This window comes from Diceros bicornis, chromosome 12 (genome assembly GCF_020826845.1).
Source record: "Diceros bicornis minor isolate mBicDic1 chromosome 12, mDicBic1.mat.cur, whole genome shotgun sequence".
Lineage (NCBI taxonomy): Eukaryota > Metazoa > Chordata > Mammalia > Perissodactyla > Rhinocerotidae > Diceros > Diceros bicornis.
The window spans coordinates 76,797,710-76,819,973 of NC_080751.1; the positions used below are offsets into that span (position 1 = coordinate 76,797,710).

Consider the following 22,264-nt stretch of genomic DNA (forward strand, 5'->3'; position numbering starts at 1 on the left):
GGCCCAGGCGAGAACATGGAAGGGCAGAGGGAAAATCATCTGTCCTCCCCTACAAGGGGAACAGGCTGTGTCTTGGAATCCTGAAATAATCAGGTTCAATACACACTCTGAAGGTGAGCCTAAGAACACAGTATTTATGGAGAAGCCAAAGAAATTCTTTTTTGTGTGTGTGTGAGGAAGATCGGCCCTAAGCTAACATCTGCCAATCCTCCTCTTTTTGCTGAGGAAGACTGGCCCTCAGCTCACATCTGTGCCTGTCTGCCTCTACTTTATATGGGACGCCGCCACAGCATGGCCTGACAAGCGGTGTATCGGTGTGCGCCCAGGATCCGAACCGGCGAACCCCGGGCCACTGCAGCAGACCGCGTGCACTTAACTACTTGCGCCACCGGGCCGGCCCGCCAAAGAAATTCTACTCTATCCCTGGTTCTTTGCAGCAGACGGTGGCCCTGGAACAAGGATCCTTTGGCTCATCTACTGAGAGCTTGTTAGGATTTTTCTCAAGCAATAAGGCATGAAAGCCCACAGACGCTGGGCACCCTCTTTACATACACAAGCCTTGGTTCCACTTTCAGGCCTTTGGGGTCACCGTCAATACCTGTCCTCTATCAGGTGCTCCCCATCCACAGCTCATAAGTGCTTCCTACACTTATTCCTTCCAGAACATTCTTAAGGTGATGGAGCAGGGAGGGGTACAGTGCATTCCACCCAAAGACCAGAGTTCTACCAAGGTGCAGGTGAGAGGGAGATCAAGGCTGGATCTGCCTGGTTGAAAGTGTAAATGACCCAGCAGAGTCTCTCTGGGGTGTCTGGGGGTGCACCCCGTCTGTGCACCTTAACAGCTCTCAGCGTGAGGACAAATGCAAGTTAAAAACTAGAGGCTTAATTCCCCCTGTGGAAGATGAGGGAAGCAACTTCCCATTCCCCTTTTCTTTCAGAAAGTCTTTCTCTGTCCTTTTCAAATGTACGTAAATGTTTTTAATGGCTAAAATAAGCCTCTGCTCCTCTCCAGTCAGCAGTTTCCTCAAAGCCCTGAGGGCATCTCTTTGAAAGGTGATCATCAGGGACAAGGCGTCCACCTTCTGGTTTCCTGGGAGGAGCCAGCTTTCCTGGTCACCTGACTCTAAACTACAATGGGTTGTATCCACTTGGCTCTGTAAATGCCCAGATTTCCCAACTTTGCCATCTCTTAGCAGGTTTCCTGTGATGCCATCACGTCCTGGCTTAATGCTGTGGGGTAGGAAATACTGTCGCTCTATCCTCCCAGGTTCGATGGCTGGGTCTGTGAGATAAACGGACAGCAGGAAGGTTAACAGGAGAAAAGGTACACACGTTTGTTAATTTTTAACATTACCTGCACAGGGACTTCACGGGGAAAAAATGAGCGACCCAAAGTTAGTGACATTTGAGAACTTAAACACCCTCTTCCTGGGGAGGAGAGAGGATGAGGGCCTGTAGGGGAGAGTCAACAGTTTCTAAGATGACAGGGCCCTTAGAACAGATGATGGGTGTGACAGTTTGTGACACTTGTCAGGGGGTGGGGTCGACTTTCAGTCTCCTCTCCAGGGGACAGAGTCAATCTTCCCGGTGGGTGAAACTCCCAGGAGAGACTGATGACAACGGAGTTCCTTTTGGAGGACCTGTCCTTAGGCAAATGAAGGGGAGCAGAATATGCCGCCCGGAAACGTGCTGCTTTGGCAGATAGACTATTTTGAGCTGAAGGCAACCAACACCCAGCCCACTCAGACTTCCCAGATGACTTTTACCAGGTACTGAGTGCCAGGCGTCCGTCACCGGGTTCCGAGTGCGCGCACCCCAGGCGTCCTTCACCGGGTACAGAGTGCCAGGCATCTTTCCCTGGCCCTGGAAGGCGGTGATGGGCTGTTGGAGTAAAGCCTCGCCTGTGCCCAGACGGCCAGCAGGTTGCGTGTGGACAAGGAACCTTATGAGGACTGAGGAGCCTGCTGAGGCCGTGGGCCCGAGTGGAACCTTGGCCCTGCAGAGGCCACGTGAGGAACTGCTTAGGGCCAAGCCCCAGACTTATTCGAACAGAATTAGGACGCTAACTCAAGTAAACAGGTGATCAAAGCCTTGAAAGGCTAAGCCATACTCACAGGTATATTAATTTTAGTCTAAAACAGCTGTAAGTGCTAAACTTAGTCATCTGAATTTTTGAATTTTAAATTTAGAAAAGAGTCTTAGATAATCTAATGTGCTGCACTGTGACTTACTGACCTCAGCTTCAAGATAAGTGGGTCGCAGGAAACAGTGCTGGATGGGGTTACAACTAAACACTGGCGGATATTTATCAAAGTGAACAGCTTTAATTTTGGAAGAACTGATTCTTACCCCCTTTATCTATGAAGTTACCTTCCAGTTGGTGACAATAAAATGACACCATGAGCTTATGGCTGTGCCTTTATTCTGGAGTGGAGGGTTTCTGACAGTCCTTACAAGAGGAAGAGGACCAAACATGTACCTGTGTGCTTATCTGGAGATAGAGACGAACACCAGTGTGTGAGTCTGTGTGTCTGCATGTGCCGCTTTACATGATGACTGTCCAATGGCTTCGTCCATGACCAAATCCTGGTCACAGAGCTGAAGGTCAACACAAAGCACAGAGAAGCCTCGTATAATCGTATGTTCCTAAACACTTTCTCCAACAGAGCACAGAGTTATGATTAGTGGAATATCGGTGTCCCAAAGAGCAAAGCACCACAAACTGGGCAGCTTAAAACAACAGAAATTTTTTCTCTCACAGTTCTGGAGGCAGACATCTGGAATCCAGGTGTGGGCAGGGCTGCGCTCCCTCTAACACTTCTAGGGGAGGACCCTTCCTGCCTCTCCCAGCTTCTGGTGCCCCAGATGTCCCTTGGCTGGTGGCTGCATCACTCTAGTCTCTGTCATTTTTACATGGCTGTCCTCCCTCCGTGTGTATCCTCACATGGTGTTCTCATCTATCTGTGTCTCCTCTTCTTATAAGGACCCCAGTCACAGTTGATCAGGGCTCATCCCAAAGACCTCATCTTAACTTGATCACATCTGCAAAGACCCTATTTCCAAAAACGGTCACATTCATAGGTTAGGACTTCAACCTGTCTTTTTGGGAAACAGTTCAACACAACGCAAGTGGAATGGCCATCCCTAATGTGTGTGGGGTCATCCTTTAGACTGGGGCCGTAAGAGCCTGAATTTATCAATCCTGCAGCTTATCAAGCTGGAAATGGCTTGAAGTTTTGAAGGAACGCCTAATGAATGACAAGATCTAGAGTCAGGGTGAATAAAGAATTGACCCTTAAAAAAAGAATGGGCTGGACCCTGGCTGAGCCCCACATGCCCAGGCCCACTGGGGAGTGTGGGAGCAAGTAACTAGCGGCCTGCACTTGTGAAGCCACATGAAGTCAGGCTCTGGGCGTCCACGTGGTGGGTGCCCTCAGGCCCTATTAAGAACATTTATGCCTCCAGTCAGCCTTGCCCTGGCCTGGGCCCCCAAGACTCCTGCCCTCTGCAGGGCACTGCCCTGGCTCTGCTCAGGCTGTATCCTCTTCCAGGGAGAGGGTGCTGCAGGTCAAGGAACATGCCCACCTGGAGCCGATGCCTCACCATGTTCTAAGAACCCTGGAGTCTCCTTCCCAAAGCATGCCAAGCCCACCTCCAGGGCCTGTGCATGCACCCTAGGCCCAAGGGGTGCTGTTACAGGTTGAGGGCAGCGTGATGAAGCCTGGTTGATGGGCTGGGAGGGAACATCCCACCATAAGCCGGGTGGAAAGAGAAGGACCCAGCTGGAGTCTCCATTTGTGCTCTGGGCCTGACAAAAGCCAGGGGTTCCTACCCCAATAATATTGTCCCAGATCCTGCCATTGCAGCTCAGGGGTCTCAAGACCACTTTTAGATTCAATGATTCGCCGTACTCAACAAAGCTGTTGTATTCACAGTTAAGGTTTCTTACAGTGAAAGGGCACAGATTGCATCGATAAATTGTCAACGGAAAAAGGTGCACAGGCTGAGTCGAGGAGAGACCCCGCAGGAGCTTCCAGCTCATCTCCCAGGGGAGCCTGACATCCCCAGACTTGGGGACACCACCCGGCCTGCCCTCCTGAGAAGGCCTGTGAGACTCTGCTCACGCTTAATTTTCTGCCAAACACACCTCTAGGCCCTGCAGTGTCTCCAGACTTTGAACAGCCCTACGGGCTATGTATGAGTTCCTGTGGCTGCCGTGACAAAGTACCCCAAACTGGGTGACTCCACACAACAGAAATTCATTCTCTCTCAGTTCTGGAGGACAGAAGTTCAAGATCAAGGTGTCAATAGGGTCGTGCTCCCTCTGAAGACTCAAGAAGAGGCTACTTCCTGCCTCTTCCAGCTTCAGTGCTGCCAGCAATCTTTGGGGTTCCTTGGTTTGTAGGTGCATCACTCCACTCTCTGTCTCCGTCATCACATGGCCATTCTGTGTGCGTCTTTGTTCACATCATCTTCTGTCTTTTTATAAGGACACTAGTAGCATTGGATCAAGGTGCTGCCTGACTCCAGTACAACCTCACCCTAACTAATTACATCGCAACAATCCTATTTCCAAATAAGGTCACGTTCTCAGGTACTGGGGGGTAGGACTTCAACATGTCTTTTTGGGGGATATGACTCAACCCATAGCAGGCTGCCAGGACCCTAATCCCACAAGAGCACCTATTCAGGGAAACTCCACCAGTTAGTGAAGATGCCAGGGTAGCCACAGCATTCGTTTAAGCTGCAGTCATCAACTAGAAATCGTTAATACTCTGGTTGCAGAAATATTTATTTAAACAAACCATTGTTGAGATCCACAATAATTGAGTTGGGAAATTAAAATAAAATCAACCAGTACTCTGAGTCCGTGGCTCTCTAAACAGAATAACAACAGAAACAACAGAAAAGCTTGAACTTGTGACTTGTGCTGTGAGTATCAAAGTCGGAGATTTAGGCCGAGGAGGAAAGCTGGATCTTGGCAAAGATTGCTTTTTAGTTAATGTCTTTGTTTCCACCATTTTCAGTACAGTATTTTACATGGTATGTTCTCAAAATATAGCCATCAATCCACGTGGCTCCAAAGACAAAATTATCAGCAAGAAAAACAAGAAAAATTGGTTAACACACAGACTCCTTGCAGGGTCTCCACAAGGCCCTGGCCACTTTGTTTCCTAACATGGGAGTGACAGCATGGCCCGCTGGTCCTCCTCGCCCTGCATGAGCTTGAGTCCTCGTCTCAGGGTAGTCGGGAGCTCCTGTGGGGAAGGAAGGCCAGGCTGACGGTAACGTCCTGCTAGTTGTGACCCCGCCAAAGGGAAGGACATGATTAAGTCCTAGAATACTATTTATGTCTCTCCTACCACGGTTTTATTGCCTTGTGGTGTGGAGTGTGGTTTGGGTATGAAATCACAAAGTTTCCATATTATGAAAATTACTGTGGACCGAAGAAGGTAATGCCACTGAAGATCCTGACAGCTGCCTTTACTAGTAAGCGAGACGATTAAGTGACTCCCAGGCCGAGAGTTCAGAAATGTGGAGGTGAAGTCATTTGGCACACGACGGCTTAGCTGAGAAGGAACATTTGATTTTCTAGAAAAGCGCAGGCTGGCAGAGTGGAACACTTGTACTAACGACCCTTGTCTGCAGCGCCAACCCAATGAGACCCCTAATCATTTTTAGCCCTTGTGGCAGTCCTGGGGGATAGGATTCCCGCTTCACGAAGGAGGATTCTGAGGTTCTGAGTGCTCAGTTTGTCCGAAGTCAGGCAGTTGATAACTGTCGGAGCTGAACTGGAACCATCTCTGGTTCCAGACTCTGTGCCCCTCCAACCCAAGCACAGCTTCCCACACGGAAACCCTTCTGACAGCTGGGCAGGCCAAGTGCGCCTCCACAGCCGCAGAGCAGCGAGTGCCAGGCTCCCAGCTGGCTGGCTCCGCAGGCCTGTGCCATGGGGCAGCCCCTGAGGTGGTGTCAGACCAGGAGGGAGGGGTCCCCCATCTCTCCCCCACCACCCTGGGCCCCTTCTGGCAGTCACCAGGCGAGAACCGTGGAGTCCTGCCTCCAGGCCGGGGCGGAGCCTTGGACGCCAGAGCTCAGACACACTGTGCTACGTGGTCAGACTCTTCTGAAGTTGCACTGAGTTTACAAAGGAGGGTCCTGGAATTTTCTCTTAAAACAAGCTCATTAGTTCTACAGCCGGGATGGCAAGCACACCCACGGCTGAGTTTCAGGCTCTGTGTTGCTGTTCTTTGGCCGCCGCGTAAATGCTGCCGGGTAACGTGTGCCGTCTGCAGTCGCTGCGCAAAGGCTCCGACAGATCAGAAACATCCACCGGGGCTGTGGCTCGCTGAGCCCACAGCGACTCTGGCTGCGGGCGACTGACCAGCGGGCTCACACTGCTGTTCCCAAAGTGACTAACTTACGACACAGGATTACAGGGCATTTTTGGCGGGACCCAACAACGATTTTGCCCGTTAGCCGAGCATGCTTCGCATGTGCGGTACACTCCTGGCTGGGAGCAAGCGTGTTTGCCAGAACAGAAGGTGGGCACCTGTTAAGTGCTGACCCACCCCTGCCTGGAGAGCTCGAGGGGGCCCTGGCAGTCCTTCCACGCTGTTTGTGGAGACTTCTGCATTTTACGGCAATAATGCGCTCTTGAGGAGAAGGGGACTTTTCCATGTTCTTCATGGCCTCGGTTTGCCTACGCTGTCCACCTTCCGCACGAAGGCAGAAGCCCTCCTCCCGGGAAGAGGTCCCACGTCGTCTAGACAACCACCCCCACGACGTAGTCCCAGGAGGCCAGGAAAGCTCAGGAGTGCCAGCCTCAGTGACTTGTTATGTATGTGTTGAGGGATGATATCAGATATCTTGGATGGAGTCTGAATAAGTGTTTATTAAATCCAGAAAACACAAAATTAGTAAGAATAAAAATATCTGCTTACAGGATTCCTCAGCGAGAAGCTTTGCTCTCCCCCTGGGAGGCGCCTTTGGTATACACTCAACTCGACAAGTGTTTGTCAGAGGCCTACTCCTACTGGGGCACCCCCCCCACCCCCGTCTTACTGTGAAAGCCTCCCCAGCTGTCCCATTCTGGCGAGGATGCCGTCCTTTATTTAGCCGGGGCCTGTGGTCTCCCCTCGCTTGGGAATTCTCCCCAGGAATTCCCTTTAGCTGAGGTGTATTTTGCGTTGTGTGTATGCAGAGTACACACACATGCACACACACTTACTCTTTCCATTGGTGTCCACAAGGCAGAGACGCATCTCGCCCAATTAGCCTTCAGCTCAGCATGGAATAGCTAGCCCCTCAATACATCCCCGTGACCAATAAACCAACAGTGTCTGTTTTCGCCTGACCGGTTGGGGAGACAGTGGCTTCAGGTGCCCAAAGAGGGCAGACGGCTCCAGGATGGAGGGGCAGGGAGAAATTCCCTGCAGTGGGGGGGACTCAGGATGTTTCTAGAGAGAAGTAATTCACCGTGGTTTTGAGTTATCTGCTGTTCCCTGGTGGCTGTGGACCCATCGATTATGATCACCTGCTATCCAGGTGGCTTCTTTACAAGCCTGTTTTCCCCAGACTACGGGTTTCTCAGGGTGGGGGCCCTGCTCACTGGTGTAGTCAACACTGAGTGAACGCAGTGCTCACCGTTCTTCTCCAGATCCGCCTCTGCCCCTCGCTGCCACCGTCCAGGGGACTGACTTCCGAATGGAGAGTCTCCAAGACCCCCCAGTGTGCTCCAGTTGCCTGGAGTTACAGGACTTGTCCCTCCCTTGCCTTCCAAGGCCTTGGATGGGTGCGGATGCGCAGAGGGGAGTCCTCGCTCCCCTGGTCCTTTCAGGTTTCCTGAGCTCACTCACCTCTGAGTGCTGCTCAGTTAACCTCTCCTCTGCTCAACCCTACGCATGTGCACCTGAGTCCTGCTGGGACCCGACTGACACAAGGGCCATGTGCAGGAGTGAGACATGACACCCTGTCTCCTGGATTTGGGCTTCAGGCTTCCTGCAGTCACCATGAAGGCCCCAGGGCTCCAGACACGAGCGTCAGCGGGGGGACTGGGGGATGCTCAGTCTGTGCCCAGGGCCCATGGCTGGGAAGAGCATTTCTCAGCTGGACGGCTCTCTCGGACATGCCTTCTGCTGCCTGACTTTGTCATCCGGGCACAGGGAAACCTTGAGATCTGAGAAATCCACTGAATGCAAGTGTGCCGTGTAACTTATGGAATTTACGTAAATACCCCAGAGGCAGAGGAGCAGGTGGTCCATCATTCTCTGACTGAGAGGGGCTTTTTAGGATTTCTCTCTTCTTCACCACATTGGAACGACTGGAAGGATGGAGAGATGATGGATGGAGAAGGGCTGATCCTCCACAGTTAGCATTAAATTCTAGAATTCCAAGTTCATGTGGCTTAACTGAGGACAGCAAGCCATTTTCAGGCCCATGGACATCTTCCCTTGCCTCCCAGGATGGAGCCCAACACCATCCTGCTATTCACCGCCGCACCCCCCGCCCCGCCCTCACAACCACATCTCTTTATCATGAAGCCAGTACTAACCTGAAGCCAATCCTAACCGAGAACTTGCTGTGAACCAGGCTCCGTTCCAGGTACCCTCCTCACTGAAGCCCTGCAACAGCCTATGAGGTAGGCAGGCCCTTTAATAGGACTCCAGGCCACAATTTCAGAGCTTAATACCCTCTGCCATGTTGTCTCTGTCCCCAGAATCTATGTCATTCCTGGGAGCTCAGAATGTGAGCTTCTCTGGAAATAGGGTTGTTGCAGATGTAATTAGTCAGGTCAGGATGAGCTTAGGATGGGCTCTAAGCCAATATGGTCCTTATAAGAGGAAAACACCACATGAGGACAGATACAGGGGAACGCCATGTAAGGACAGAGGCAGAGGTTACAGTGATGCGTCTACAAGCCAAGGAATGCCAGGGATTGCTGGCTGTCACCAGAAGTTGGAGAGGCCTAGGACAGATTCTCCCTGTGAGGCTCAGAGGGAACCGTTCCTGCTGGCACCTTGGTCTTGGACTTCTGGCCTCCAGGCCTGGGAGAATGGGTTTCTGCTGCTCCTGGCACCCAGTCTGTGGTGTTCTGTTGCAGCAGACCAGGAAACTGGCTCATGGAGTCACTCACCCTCTCAGCCATCCGCCCTGACCAGGCTGGCCCTCCCTTCCCGTGGACTGCACAGTGCTGAGTGGGGCGAGGGGCTGAGCAGGCAGAGGCATGCAGCAGGCACTCAGAAGGATCTGCTGGATGAGGGTGAAGGGTGCAGAGAGAGGCCTTAGCCTCAGGCACAGCCAGGTTCTGCGAGGGGCTGACTCATCGTCTGGGAATGGCCCCATGGCCTTCCAGACTCCGGGGCCCACCCAGACCCCGGGAAGCTTCCCGGGCAAGAAGGTCGTTCATTCCACCCAAATTTAGTGAAGATTACTATGCAGGCGCCTCACGCACTTTCTCGTTTAATCCTCACAACAGCCTGTGGGGAGGAGCTGCTCTCCTCATTTTACAGGTGGGGAAACTGAGGCCCAGAGAGAGACAAAGAAAGTTGCCCAGGGTTAAGGAATTGGTGAGGTTGCCTCCTAGTTTTGTCTTGTTCCAAAACCCATGTTCTTTTCTGTGTAAATCCTCGAAGAGTGTTCAGTCTAGGGGGGGAGACAGACAGGGAGACAGAGGACATCATTACACTGCAGAAAATACAGACTGTGGGCTTCGAGGGACCCTGGGGGCACTAATGACATAGACACATTCTTAGGTTAGGCCCTCAAAGCAGAGTCTGATGATTCAGGGGGGCTCTCGGGAGTGAGGGCAACTGACTGGACAGGGGGAGAAGCTGGCCATAGGCCTGATGCCCCAGGAAGCTCTACAGCCTGGCAGCCAGAACTGCTCACTCTGCAAGCATGGAGAGTCAGTCCAGCCCTAAGTCAGTCTGCCGTGGCCGTGGGCTGTGTCAGGGGGGCAGAGCTCCCAACGTTTCCCGGGCAAGGCTCCTGCTAGCCCTAGGCAACTCTCCAGAGAATGTCAGCAGCAACTGGGATGGGGTGCAGCAGCCCAGTACGGTCTGGGAGGGTGCCCGCAGTGTCCACTGCACTAGGTGAAGCACAGAACTCAGTGCCTGGCACACTGTGAATGCGGAGTCAGTATTGCTTTCCTTTCTCCTCCCACGGTCCCTCCTTCCATCCTTCCCTTGATTAGCTACAAGTGCTTGGGCAAATCACTCAAATTCTCTAAGCATTGGTTTTTTCATCTGCAAAATGGGGATAATAATACCTGCTGTGCGGGATGTTGTGGGGCTCAGATCCCAAGACATCTGTGCACAGACAGTTGTGGGAGTCCTTGCTGCAGAGGCCAGTATCAACCAGGGGTGGAGATTGTTTTCCTGTGGCTCCAGGGCCACGCCTGTGCACCGCAGACCTCAGTGACAGCAATCACAGAACACTCTTCACCAAGGATGAGGTTGAGAGAGCATCTTTCACTCATTCATCTTTGCTTCTTTGTATGGAAACCTAAACAACTAAAGATTGTCAATTAGCACAATCTCACCTGAAAGGAATGTTTGCTGTAGGACAGATAACAGGATTTGGGGCAGATAACAAGATTTGGAAATTGGTCATCAGAGGGAAATGGGAATATTTCACCTGGGTCCATGGCAATAGAAAACTTCAGTGGCTTTGATCGTCCTCAAACAATTCACCCCCTGGGAGGTCAAGATCCTGGAGGTGTGAGGGTCTGTGGTCCTCTGAGATCAGAAGCAGGAAATAATGAACAAAAGATATGGGAAGCACTTTTAGCTCAAAATAAGGAAGAGCTTCATTACTCAAATGTAAATTCTTTCAGGCTAAATCACTGTCCTGGCCTCCCACTCCCATCACACTTCCTCCTCCAGTGCCTTGCAAATGGGTGTGTCAGTCAGGGGTTTTCAGAGAAACAGCACAGTAGGATGGATGGATGATGGATGGATGCATGGATGGATGGATGGATGGAAAGAAAGACAGATTGATGGAAGGAAGGAAGCATGGATGGATGGGTGGGTGGAAAGATGGGTGGGTGGAAAGACGGATGGATGGAAGGATGGATGCATGGATGCAAGGGGGGATGGATACACAGATGGATAGATGGATGTATGAATGATGAATGGATGGATAGACGAATGGATGAATAAAAACATACGTAGATTTTAAGGAATTGACTTGTGTGACCGTGGGGGCTGACAAGTCTGAAATCTGTAGGGCAGGCCAGCAGACTGGAAACTCAAGGGAAAGTTGATGTTGTGGGTTTTTTTTTTTTTTCTTAACAGCTCTTTTCTTTTTTTGCAGGGGAAGATTCACCCTAAGCTAACATCTGTTGCCCATCTTCCTCCTATTTTTCCCTTTTTTGCCCCCACAAAGCCCCAGTACACAGTTGTGTACAGTTATAAATTCTTCTAGTTCTTCTATGTGAGCCACTGCAGCAGCAGGGCTAGTGACAAACGAGTGGTGTAGTTCCACCCCGGGAACTGAACTCCGGCTGCAGAAGTGGAGCATGCCAAGAACTTAACCACTAGGCCATCAGGGCTGGCTCTTGATGCTGCAGTCTTGAGGCAGAATTTCTTCTCTGAGAAACCTTGGCATTAGCTCTTAAGGCCTTAAACTGATCGGATGAGACCCACTCATATTATGGAGGGTAATCTTAAAGTCAACTGATTGTAGATGTTAAAGAATGTTAATCTCATCTACAAGATACCTTCAGCCAACACCTAGACTAGTGTTTGATCAAATCACTGGGTGTGACAGTGGAGCCAGACGGACACATAAAATTAACATCACAGCTGGTTTAGAAGATAACTGTTGAACTCAAAAGAGGAGCTGGCAATTTGTGCTGCTCAGAGATGCCCCTGCCTCCTGGGAGTGGCAGTCGGCTGACTGTGCAGTGAAATACAGCCATTGCCCAGTTAAACTGGAGGGGCCCAGAGATGTCTGCATAGAGACATGGCAGGGGGTCCAAGTTGTGACATATTCTCTGTCGGCTGCAGGGAGGGTGGACTGGGTGGACGCAGGAGGCAGGGTACCAAGGAAAGAGTCTCAGTGGTGGTCTAGGGGTGGTGGAGGAGGGCCGGGACTCTCAGTCGTTATGAGGCAGGAGGATAGAAACAATGGAAGGATTGAACAGCAACGAGCCACTGGAATTAACAGGATCTCATAACTCCTTGAATGAGTGAGGACTGAGGTGGGGACAACTTCCAGGTTGGAAGTTATGAGAAAGTGGTTTGGAGGATCAAGGTAGCGATTCAGAAGAAAAAATACATTTTTAGGGAGAGTAATGTTTTTGGGTTTCTGACGTGATAAGTTTTAAATTCTTGTGAGACACTCAGGTGGAGACGTCTAGAAGGCACTTGGAAATGAGGGGCCAGGCCAGGAGTGTGCTGTGGGGGAGATTTGTGACGGGTTAGAATGTAGGACCCCCGGAAGGCTTGTTTTGGGTCCACAGAAAGCTGTTCCATGTGGTAATAGAGATAGCAGCTTCAACAACAGACATGCAGCCTCCAGGGGGGCCAGAACCCCAGCTCAGCTGCGCCGGATGTGGACCCTCTGAAACTGTGAGAGACACAGGTGAGTGCTGACAGCACAACAGTTCAGTACCCGGTCACCCCACCGGGCCCATTCCAGCATGCCCTCAAGCACACCTCTGGCAGAGAGCTCCTAACAGTGCCCTGAGGTCAGCTGGGCAGAAAATGGGTGGTTAACAGGCCTAGGGTCTCAGGCAGGGAGCCTGACTGCCTGGCTCAAATCCTGCTGCAGTGTGTGTCCATAAAGAGAGAGAGAGAGAGACACGGGGGGGGGGGGGAAGGGGGGTTGGAGAGAGAGAGAGAAAGAGAAGGGGGGGAAGAGGGGGGAGAGAGAGAGAGAGGTGGAGACACAAAGACAGAGACAGAGAGACAGGGACAGAGAGAGAGAGAGAGCGAGAGAGCGAGAGAGAGCGAAAGAGCGCCCGCTTGGACCCGCGCCTGGGACATAATAAGCACTCTAAAAGCGTTTTATAAAACAACAAAAAACCCATCTCACACACGTGGAAACGGCGGCTAGGCGAGGCGAAGCAACTTGGCCGAAGCCCCAGCGCCTGAGTGCAGACCTGGGGTTGAAACCCGGATCCCCATCCTTTTCTCTGCCCTCCGGGAGCCCAGCCGCGAGGATGGGGGCGCAGTGACCGGACGCCGCGGCCGGAGGTCCTCGCCCCGCCCCGGCCCCTGGGGAGGTGGGGGCGGGAAGGGAGGAGCCGCGCGCATGTGCACAGCTGGCGCCCCCCGCCCCCCGCACACAGCTGGGACCTGGGCTGCGGCTGGGCGGGCGGGTGGAGTCCGGAGCCGGCCCGGGACGCGCCGGGCCCTCCGCGGTCTGTCGGTGCGCCCGAGCGTCTGTGCGCGCCGTCGGCCATGGCCGTGCGCCCCGCGGGCCCCGCGCTCCCCTGCCTGCTGGCGCTCGTGCTGTGCTGCGGCTGGGGGGCGCTGGCCTCGGTCGTCCCGAAGCCGGGAGCCGGCTGTCCGAGCCGCTGCCTGTGCTTCCGCACCACGGTGCGCTGCATGCATCTGCTGCTGGAGGCCGTGCCTGCCGTGGCGCCGCAGACCTCCATCCTGTGAGTGCGGCGGGGGCGCGGGGGGCTGTGGCTCAGGGGTCCAGGCGGGATCTGGGGCGCAGGGGGATCAGGGACGCGGGGATCCAGGGGCATCCGGGGGCGCGACGAGGGGTCCGGGGCCGCAGGAGGGTGATGGACTAGGGGACGTAGGGGAGGATCGCGGCGTCGGGGGCGGCCAGGGGCCCGCGGGCCTTTGTCCGCCGTGGTCCGGGCGCAGAAGGCGCCTTTGTTCGGAGCTCGGAATCCCCCGCTGGACCGGGAAGTGGTCGGGAGCAGCCAGGGAAAGCCCCGCTCTCCTCCGGACGGCCCTCCCCGGGCCCCCGCGAGGCCCGGATCCCTCTTGTTCGCTCCCCTTTTCTCTCCCTCCGCCGGTTTCCTCGCCGAGCGCGGGACTCCCCCTCCTCCGCTCAGCCCGGATCTCCCTCCTCCTCCTCCCCCGCCCCTCCTCCCTTCCTCCTCCCTGCTTCCAGTCTCCCCCTCCTCCCGAAGAGCGGTACTCTCTGTCCCCGCTCTGGGGGAACCTCCGTCGCGGACCTCCACTGACCCGCGGCAGCGCCCCCCGCAGTTCCCGCACCAGCCTGGGGCGCGGAGAGCCTCCTGCCCGGGGTGTCCCCGCCCCGCGGGGCGCACGGTTCTCTCGGGTTTTCCCCGCGCCGGGAGCAAGCCTGGAGGCGAGTTTCCGGGAGGGGCCCGGTGCGGGTCTCCGAGTTCTGGGGCAGCTCGTGGTGGCCCGGGTCAGGACGGAGCCGGGGTCCTAGCGGTTTCTGCCCAGGGCTCGTCCCTCCTTTGGTCTCTAGCCTGGGCGCGCCGCGATCCGGGTATGCCAAGCTTCGCAGATACTTCGCGCTCAAGTTGTTACAAAGTGTCGCGCACTCGCGCCGTCCCGCAGGCCCGGAAACCCGCACCCGCCTCCGCCCAGGTCCGTCTCCAAAGGCCGAATCCCGTCCCTACAGGGCCCGAAACGCCGCCAGAGTTCGCTGCAGGCCTCGAGGTCTTCCGATGCAACTTGGATTAGAAATTTTCAAAATCTGTAAAGGCAGGCATGCATTTTAGGCGCCGCCTGTAATTCAGCGTCCTACCGCTGCCCTTCTGAATGCCAAAAATAGTTTCCACTTTTCTTGGCTGAGCCAAGTTCTTTTGGCACCGCCGAAAAGCCTGCAAAAACTGTAAAATTTTGAGTGAACTATTCAGGAAGTGGGCGGTCAGTATTCTTACTTTTAAAACAAAGTATATGAACAGAGACCTCTCCTAGTGGTCGCTGAGTTTTCAGAAAGCTTCCTTCAGGGTCTTTGGCGGGAGTTAGTCTCAGCTGCAAAATTGTTCCTGGGAGAGAGATAAATAGGGCTTTCCTTCCAGAGTGTCTGAGCGGCCAGCCGAAGCGGGATCCAAGAGGGCATCACTCTAAGAAGCGGACTTGAGGCGGGCAGAGGGAGGATTTTCTGGATACGGATAATTTAATTCTTTAGTGAGTCAGTGGATAAAACTTGGACCATAAAGCGATTTTTCACATCTGTCCAGTGTCTAATTTTGTACTGTGCTTTGCCCTCAAGTCTTAATTGCTTTTTAAAAAGAACAATATTTTAAAATATGAGTGTCGTGGAGCAAAGTGGGATCCTCCAGCCTGCCGCGCATGGTTAGAGTCCCCACAAAACCCAACGGAGCATTTGTAAAATTGGGGGGGGGGGGCGGCACAGGAAGGGAAAGTGACGTCATCCTTAAAGGATTTCCTGGAGCGTTCATCTGCATACACTTATATCTCATGCTTTCGTGGGTTTCTGTAGTTTTCAAAAAGCTTTGAAGTGACCCCGCGTGGTCTCATCCACTCTGAGGCAGGCGGAACAGATGCTGAGCTGACCACATCCCTCAGAGAAGTAAGCTGATGATGGGCGAAGTGAACACACCCGTTTTACAGCTGTGCAGACACCCGCTGTGGGAGAGGAAGGTCCCCATCCCAGCGGCTGCACACACTGGGAGGAGGGCAGAACTGAGTCCCCGTGTGACAGGTTCCAGCTGGGGGACCATTTGACGGTCACCCCTGGAGGATCAGGACTGAGGGCACAAGTGGAGGCACAGTAATGATGAGGGAGTAGGTTTTTGGAAACAAAGAAGAGACAGTGTGATGGAGTCATCCTGGGGGGAGCGGGAAATGATGGAAGAACACCTGGTGTGGGGACACCCTGTTGATGTGGTCTCTGGGGTCCAGTCTGGTGGTGTCTTGGGCAGGGTTGCATGGTAGGATGCAGTCACAAATTGCCTGAGTTACAAATTCCACTCAGGCAGAAATATTTAATTTTCCCTTTCAGCTTTTCTCCCAGGTATATGATATTTTTTCCATTTTTAAAAAATTATTTGGCAGAAATTGAGGCCTTAGGAGAAATGAAGATAAATAAAGAACAGGTCCCCAAAGTTAATTGGGCCATCCAGCCACCACATCATCCCTTTGCTTTCAAGCCCTCCCAGACTGAATCAGAATCACTGGAAACTGTCTGACTTTTCTCCTGCTCGCAGTGCCCAGCAGTGTGGTCAAGCCGGGCCTGGTACTGCATTGTTTTGATCGTGGTTGGGGCTTCAGAAAGTAATGTCTGAGACCACCTTGTGATTCAGGTTTGGTTTGACCCTTGAGCTCACGCCGGCTGGGAAGTGCAAAGTGGTGTTCTCGAGCAGCCAGTACCCTGTGTCTGGAGTCCTCGGCTCTGTCTGGTCTGGCAGGTCTGCTGCTCTGCAGCCTTTGGAAAAACCCTCTCACCAGCCAGTATAGTATTCAGCTCAGCTCATAAGTTTTTGTAGAAATGCTTGTTTAAGTTTTGAACATTATACTCTTTTCAGTGCCACAATGGAAATCTGTCACCATGATAATTAAAAGGCTAGTATTAAAAGATGAAGTGTGACATGTTTACTTTGCCCCCTTCCTGTCCTCCTCTCAGCCCCAGCCTTTTGGCCACAGGCCAGGGCAGGGGACGGGGGTGAGGGGGGCTCTGGCCTGTGGGCCCTTCCCCTCCACACCCCCTCCTCTCTGACACCTTCTCCCTGTAGCCTCCAGTGTGAGGTCCTGGGAATCAGCTCTTCATAACTGACATGTGTCTTGCAGTCCAGGCCACTCCGAAGCCCCGGAGTTAACCCTGGAGTGCCGTCCATGTGACAGGAAACCCCGGCTCCGGAGGGAGTCTGGGCATGTGGCCTGGGGGGACCCGGGAAGGCAATGCTGCAGAGAGACCGTGGGCTGGCCCCAGAGCAGGCAGGGGGCTAGTGAGAGTGTCCTCCTCCAGGGCACGCTTGGTCGAGTCCTCCGCTGTGGACATTGTCCTCCTGCCAGACGGCTGTTCTCCCACTCCTCGACTTTGTGATAGCCACTCTGTGTCTGGGTCTGTGCCATGTTTCGGTTCCTGCCTCTTGGAGTACCCGCTCCAGTGGGGGTGTTGGAGAGTGAGGGCTGTGATGCAGTGATGAGAATGAGCATCCCGTGCACCCGGCTGCTTTAGGCACTGTGCACCTTTCGTGGTCTAGGTGAGTGGACGCCTGTCGTCCGGCCCATGTCCACATGGGGAGAAGGTCCCGGAGTTGCCACTTCGTGGGTCGGGTCCCCACCTTCCTACAGGGCCCCCACGGGCCTCTCTGGGATTGTGACGCATAGGTGGAGAGTCTTCAGGCCATTTCACTGTTTCCCTTGGTCCCCTGGAGACTAGCCCCCTGAATCACAGCTTCTCTGTTCACCAGCCTCCGTTGGAGCTCTCCAGCCTTGGTTGTCAGGAAAATCTAATTTCCCATTGCACAGAGATGAGGTCTCCTTGTTAAAGGTGGCTTGAGGTAGAACCGTGTTCCTCAGGCTGGGTGGGGTGGGCAGCGGAGGGCAGCTGTGTGCTGGGAGGCTGGCTCTCTCTTGGCACTTTTCCCACTCTCCGTCTGGCTCACAGGAAGCCCCCTCCCTCCTGACTGTGCCCTCTGGGGACACCCTCAGCTCCTGCGGAGGCCGGCGTCTCCTGGGGCAGGAGATTTACGAGGTCAGTGGATGTGAAGGCAGCATCCTGGCACCTCCGGGCTCTGCAGGGCACTCGTGCATGCCGTGCTGGGGACAGCAGGCTTTAAGTTGGAGCCTTTGGCTTACATAAAACAGACTACTACTTTATTTTTAAATTCCCTGTTAGGGTGAAATCTTTATTGTTGTAGCTCAAATGCGTTTGAAAAGTACCATAGGAATATTTTTTAAATATTTAGGTATTGGTAATTTATCTTTCCAAAATGGTGATGGAACAAATATTTCCTCCCGCTATCAACGGCTCTTTGGGGTCCCGGGCCTATGGGGAGGCTGTCACTGAGCTCTGAGAGCACCCCGTGTGCTGTGTCCGGAGGAGGAAACTCGTCAGTGTCCTGGACAAGCTCCGAGAGAGCCTGTCTCGTGGATAGTGGATACCCCTTGGGGTGACGTGCTTGGTTATAACCACAACGTCACCGTTTGAAAGTGTGAACCTGTGCTTGACAGCTGGGCCTGGAAAGCGCTCCTCCTGTTAGAAACTTCAGGTGTGGTGAAACCCCTCCCCTCCTTTGTGTTTTGGTGAGTCGAGGAAATAGTTGTAACAAGCAAGCCTGGAGTCCCAGTGTCTCTACATCCAGAGGCGGCTCCAACTTCGAACGTGGCTTCACCCAGGGTCCAGATGCTGCCATCAGGGCCTCGTTTTGATGCCTCTCTTGGCTCCTTCCTCTGCTCAGTCTGTGACTCAGTTTCTCCACACAATGATGACTGACAGCCGTTGGCGTCCCTTCTGAGGGTGCTCAGTGCGGCGGAAAGAGAGGGAGTGCCTCTTTCTTGGTGCACAAGTACAGGTTCTGGGAACTGTCTGAAGGGAGCGATTGCCTGTTCTCAATCACATCCCCGAGGGATGGGAGGTCTTGCCCCCAGGCCTGGGCCCGGCCTGCTCCTGGAGCCCAGGATGGAACCTGCTGTGCCCTGCCCGGCTTGGGGGCTGGAGGCAGGCGCCCTCACTGCCCAGAGGAAGAAACAGGGCGTTTTTGTTAGAAGTGGATGTTGGGCAGACTAGCCAAGAACTGTCCACTGCACTGATGAAAGGTTTCACGTTAAAAATGTCAACAAAAACAATGACAGAATTCCAGTCTCCAGAGCTGATCTCTTCATCAGTTCGAAAACTAGGTAAAAGTTGGAAGTCGACACGCACTATGCTGATTCCCACTGGCTAAGTATGGGTTTTTATCTTTTTTGTTTGTTTGTTTTTTGTGAGGGAGATCAGCCCTGAGCTAACATCTATACCAATCCTCCTCTTTTTTCTCAGGAAGCTTGGCCCTGGGCCAACATCCGTGCCCATCCTCCTCTACTTTATATGGGACACCGCCACAGCATGGCTCGGCAAGCAGTGCGTCAGTGCGTGCCCGTGATCTGAACCGGCGAACCCCGGGCAGCCACAGCAGAGCTCAAGCACTTAACCGCTTGCGCCACCGGGCCGGCCCCATGGGTTTTTATCTTTTTGGTTGGCGATTCCAGGCTTCTTGTGCACCCCAACAAGAAGATATGAAATAGATGCCAGTGGTGACCATCCAGGGGCCAGCGGGGCCCCCATCAGAGCTCCGCAGTCAGAACCCAGGGCTGGGAGTCAATGTACTGCGTGGACTTGGAGAGGTCGCTGTGGACCTCTGGTCTTCAGCACCCGGCATATAAGGTCTCCAGTGTCCAGGTTCACTGAGCGTTATAATCCTGACAGTTTCATATGCTTTGGGGTTACACAGAAAATGTGATTTATTTAAAAATGCATTTTTTGGTGAATTCGATTTTAAAAGCGTTAAAGTTTACTGAATCTGATGCTTCAATAGTCAGTCAGGACATTTTGCATTACTGATGTCTCTCTTTTTGGGCCAGTAGCTCCCTGGGATCCGAACTGGACTGGACAGTTGTTAAGCTCTGTGTGCTGCGTATTCCATCTGACAAAACTCAGCATAGTTATGTCAGTGGGTGAGCGAAAGCTTTTCTGGTGTTTAAAGTAATATCATTGATAGCTTAAAATCTTTCTAAATTGGTAATTCCAATGATTTATAGTCTCTTTGTCTTGAAGTTAATTTTGGAAAATAGAAATCGTACTTTTCCTTCCCTGGACACGTGGTTTCTCTTCAGATGCCACAAGTCCACAAACAACATAGACAATCCTGAGAGATATCTTGGGCAATGATTACTCACATGACATAAATCGAAACTGGCAGGAAAGTTAAGTGAGAATGTGCTAGTTGTTTCATGGGTTAATTCTCTGGGTCTGCTTTCCCCAACTTGGCTGTGAGGTCGGTTATCCTTGTCAATTTGTTGTGACAGTTTCTCTTTTCTGAACGCTGTTGCCTCTATCCCGTTTCTCTGCATTCTAGGGGGTAGAGACTTGGGAGACCCTGACCCCCCAAGAACTTCACCCAAAGATCTTGCCTGAAGAACAATCAGACCCTCCTCTCTGTCCCCAGGACACTCCTTGTCCCTCTCTGGTAGGGTTTACTTCAGACTTCTTTTTTTATAGGAAAAAAGGCTTTGTTCTAGATCTGACTGCCCCCTGGATCATCAGTTCATTGAAGACAGGGGTCACGCTTGTCCGGGCTGGAGAGCTCAGGGCGGGAGGGGGAGTGTTCACAGCGGCGGCCCGCTGGCTGGTCATTCGTTCAGCGCCAGCTCAGTGGGAACGGAGCCTGCGGGATTGTCTCATCTTTTGTTCTATATCAGGTCTGAAGTAGAAGCTTAACCAGAGACTATTCCCTTATTTGACCTTTGTCCAGATGAATTTTCACTTTAAAAAAAGCCTTATTGAGACATAATTGACTTTAAGAAAAGTGCACATATTTAAAGTGTACGCTCTGGTGAGTTTTGACATGTGTCTGTTCCTGTGAAACCATCACCACAATCGAGATAATGAATCTCCCTTGCCCGAGGTCCCCTCGGTCCCTGGCAGTCCTTCCCTCCGCCCTTCTGCCTCAGTGGAGACGCCTGCCTCTGTGCTCCGGAGGGATTTCGGTCTTTGTTTTCCTTCCTGGAATGTCTTTGTCTGGCTTTGGCATTATCAGGGTAAATCTTGCCTCCCAGAATGAGTTGAGGAGCATGCTCTCCTTTTCAGTTTTTGAGAGTGTGAATAGACTTGGTTTTAGTTCTTCCCTGAACGTCTGGTAGAACTTCCCGGGGAGGCCTTCTGGGTTTGGAGTTGTCTTTGTGGGAAGGTTTTAAGCTACAATTTCAATTTCTTCCATAAATAAAGGGCTATTCGGGGCTCTTTCTTTCTAAGTGCTTTGGTAGGCTGTGTCTTCCCAGGAGCCTGTCTGTGTCACATAAGTTGTTGGATTTGTCAACATCAAGCTGTTCCTCATTATCCTCTTAATATCTAGGAATCTGGAGTGAGAGTCTCTTGTTCCTGAAATTAGAAACGCCTGTCTTCTCTCTCTCTCTCTCTCTTTTTTTTCTTGATCAGTCTGCCTAGAGGTTTATCAGTTTTATTAATCTTTGCAGAAACTCCACTTAGATCCATTGATTTTTCTCTTCTGTGGTTCTGTTGATTTCTGCTTTGATCGTTGTTATTCCCTTTCTTCTACTTTGGGTTTGCTTTGCTCTCCTGGTTTGCCCACACACGTACACTGGTCGGGCTCTGCAGATCCCTGGAGTTCTCTCCCTCTGGCTGAAGCATCCTGGCGTCCTGTCTCTCTCTGTCCTGTGAGTCCATTGCCTCAGTCTCCTCAGATGCACAGCATCGTCTCTCCTAGGCAGCGGTGGGGCAGTTGTGTGGTCACCTCATTTGTTTTTATCTCTCAGGGGTCCTGTCCGTTGTTGACCAATACACAACATCTTGAAAACAGTTGTTTTGTGTATTTTGTCAGCTTTTTGGTTGTTTCAGACAGATCAGTAAGTCTGGCACTATTATTCTATCTTGTTCAAAAGTGGAAGTCCCCACTCACTTTTTTAAAAAAAACCTTTATATTCTTCTGCAAAAAGGTGTGTTAAAAAGTAAATAGCAATTAGAGTAAAATGATGATTGAGTTCACATGCCCAAGTCAAATAGTTAAAAAAAGTTAAAAACTATTCAACTCTGCTGTTTCCACTTGCCTTTGGAATGCCTTTGTATTAGTCAGGGTAATTGCACTTGAGCTGCTGTGATGAACTGTTGCAGGATCTTGGTGGATTAAATGGAACAGTGTGTCCGCCTGGCTCACAGGATCCAGTGTAGACGTCCTCTGTGGGGCAGCTGTTGTCGGAGGCCCTGCTTGTAGCCGGGGGTCAGCAGACCACGGCCAGTAGGCTAGCTGCCTATTTGTGGACTGAGCTGCATGGGGACATGCCAGCCCTTCATCGGCTTTTCTCTGTGGCCGCCTTCTAACCACAAAGGCAGAGTTGGGTACTTGCGACAAGTCAAAATATTTACTACCCAAGAAAATGTTTGCTCTCTCAGTGACTCAGGGACTCCGGCTCTGTCCATCCGGGAGCTCCACTGTCTCAGTCCCTGGCCCTCTGCTGTCACAGAAGGGGAGCAACGGAGCATGAACGTGACCAGAGGTGAGCCATCACCGCTGCTCACATCGCGTGGCTGGTGTTGGTTACATGTCCTGGTCTGGGTGTGTGTCCTTCCGTGTGTGCCCGGGAAGAAGATGTGAATTGGGAGCATCTCCTCGGTTTCTGCCCCGGCCCTGCTGCACTCC

General features: G+C 52.5%; 1 protein-coding gene and 1 long non-coding RNA gene across 5 annotated transcripts in view; one reads left to right on the forward strand and one right to left on the reverse strand.

The window, feature by feature from the left end:
• Nucleotides 1-6,582: 6,582 nt before the first annotated feature.
• On the reverse strand, nucleotides 6,583-13,253 carry LOC131412239 (uncharacterized). 3 transcript variants are annotated; one of them, XR_009221737.1, is made up of 5 exons: nucleotides 13,046-13,253; nucleotides 10,639-10,739; nucleotides 10,271-10,506; nucleotides 8,555-9,645; nucleotides 6,583-8,323 (listed from the first exon to the last, which is right to left on the reverse strand). It is a non-coding gene; the product is annotated as an uncharacterized LOC131412239 (long non-coding RNA). The 3 variants fall into 3 exon arrangements; XR_009221736.1 differs by having other exon boundaries at nucleotides 10,271-10,514; XR_009221738.1 differs by having other exon boundaries at nucleotides 10,271-10,514; nucleotides 13,042-13,253.
• A 91-nt stretch (nucleotides 13,254-13,344) lies between these two features.
• The window catches only part of PXDN (peroxidasin), an 88,159-nt gene continuing 79,239 nt past the window's right edge, over nucleotides 13,345-22,264 (forward strand). The window contains exon 1 of one of the 2 annotated variants that reach the window (XM_058551870.1): nucleotides 13,345-13,609. In XM_058551870.1, coding sequence (XP_058407853.1) covers nucleotides 13,410-13,609 — 200 coding nt within the window. In that variant the 5' untranslated portion in view covers nucleotides 13,345-13,409. The remainder of the gene's footprint in view (nucleotides 13,610-22,264) is intronic. The other variant, XM_058551869.1, reaches the window with a different exon arrangement.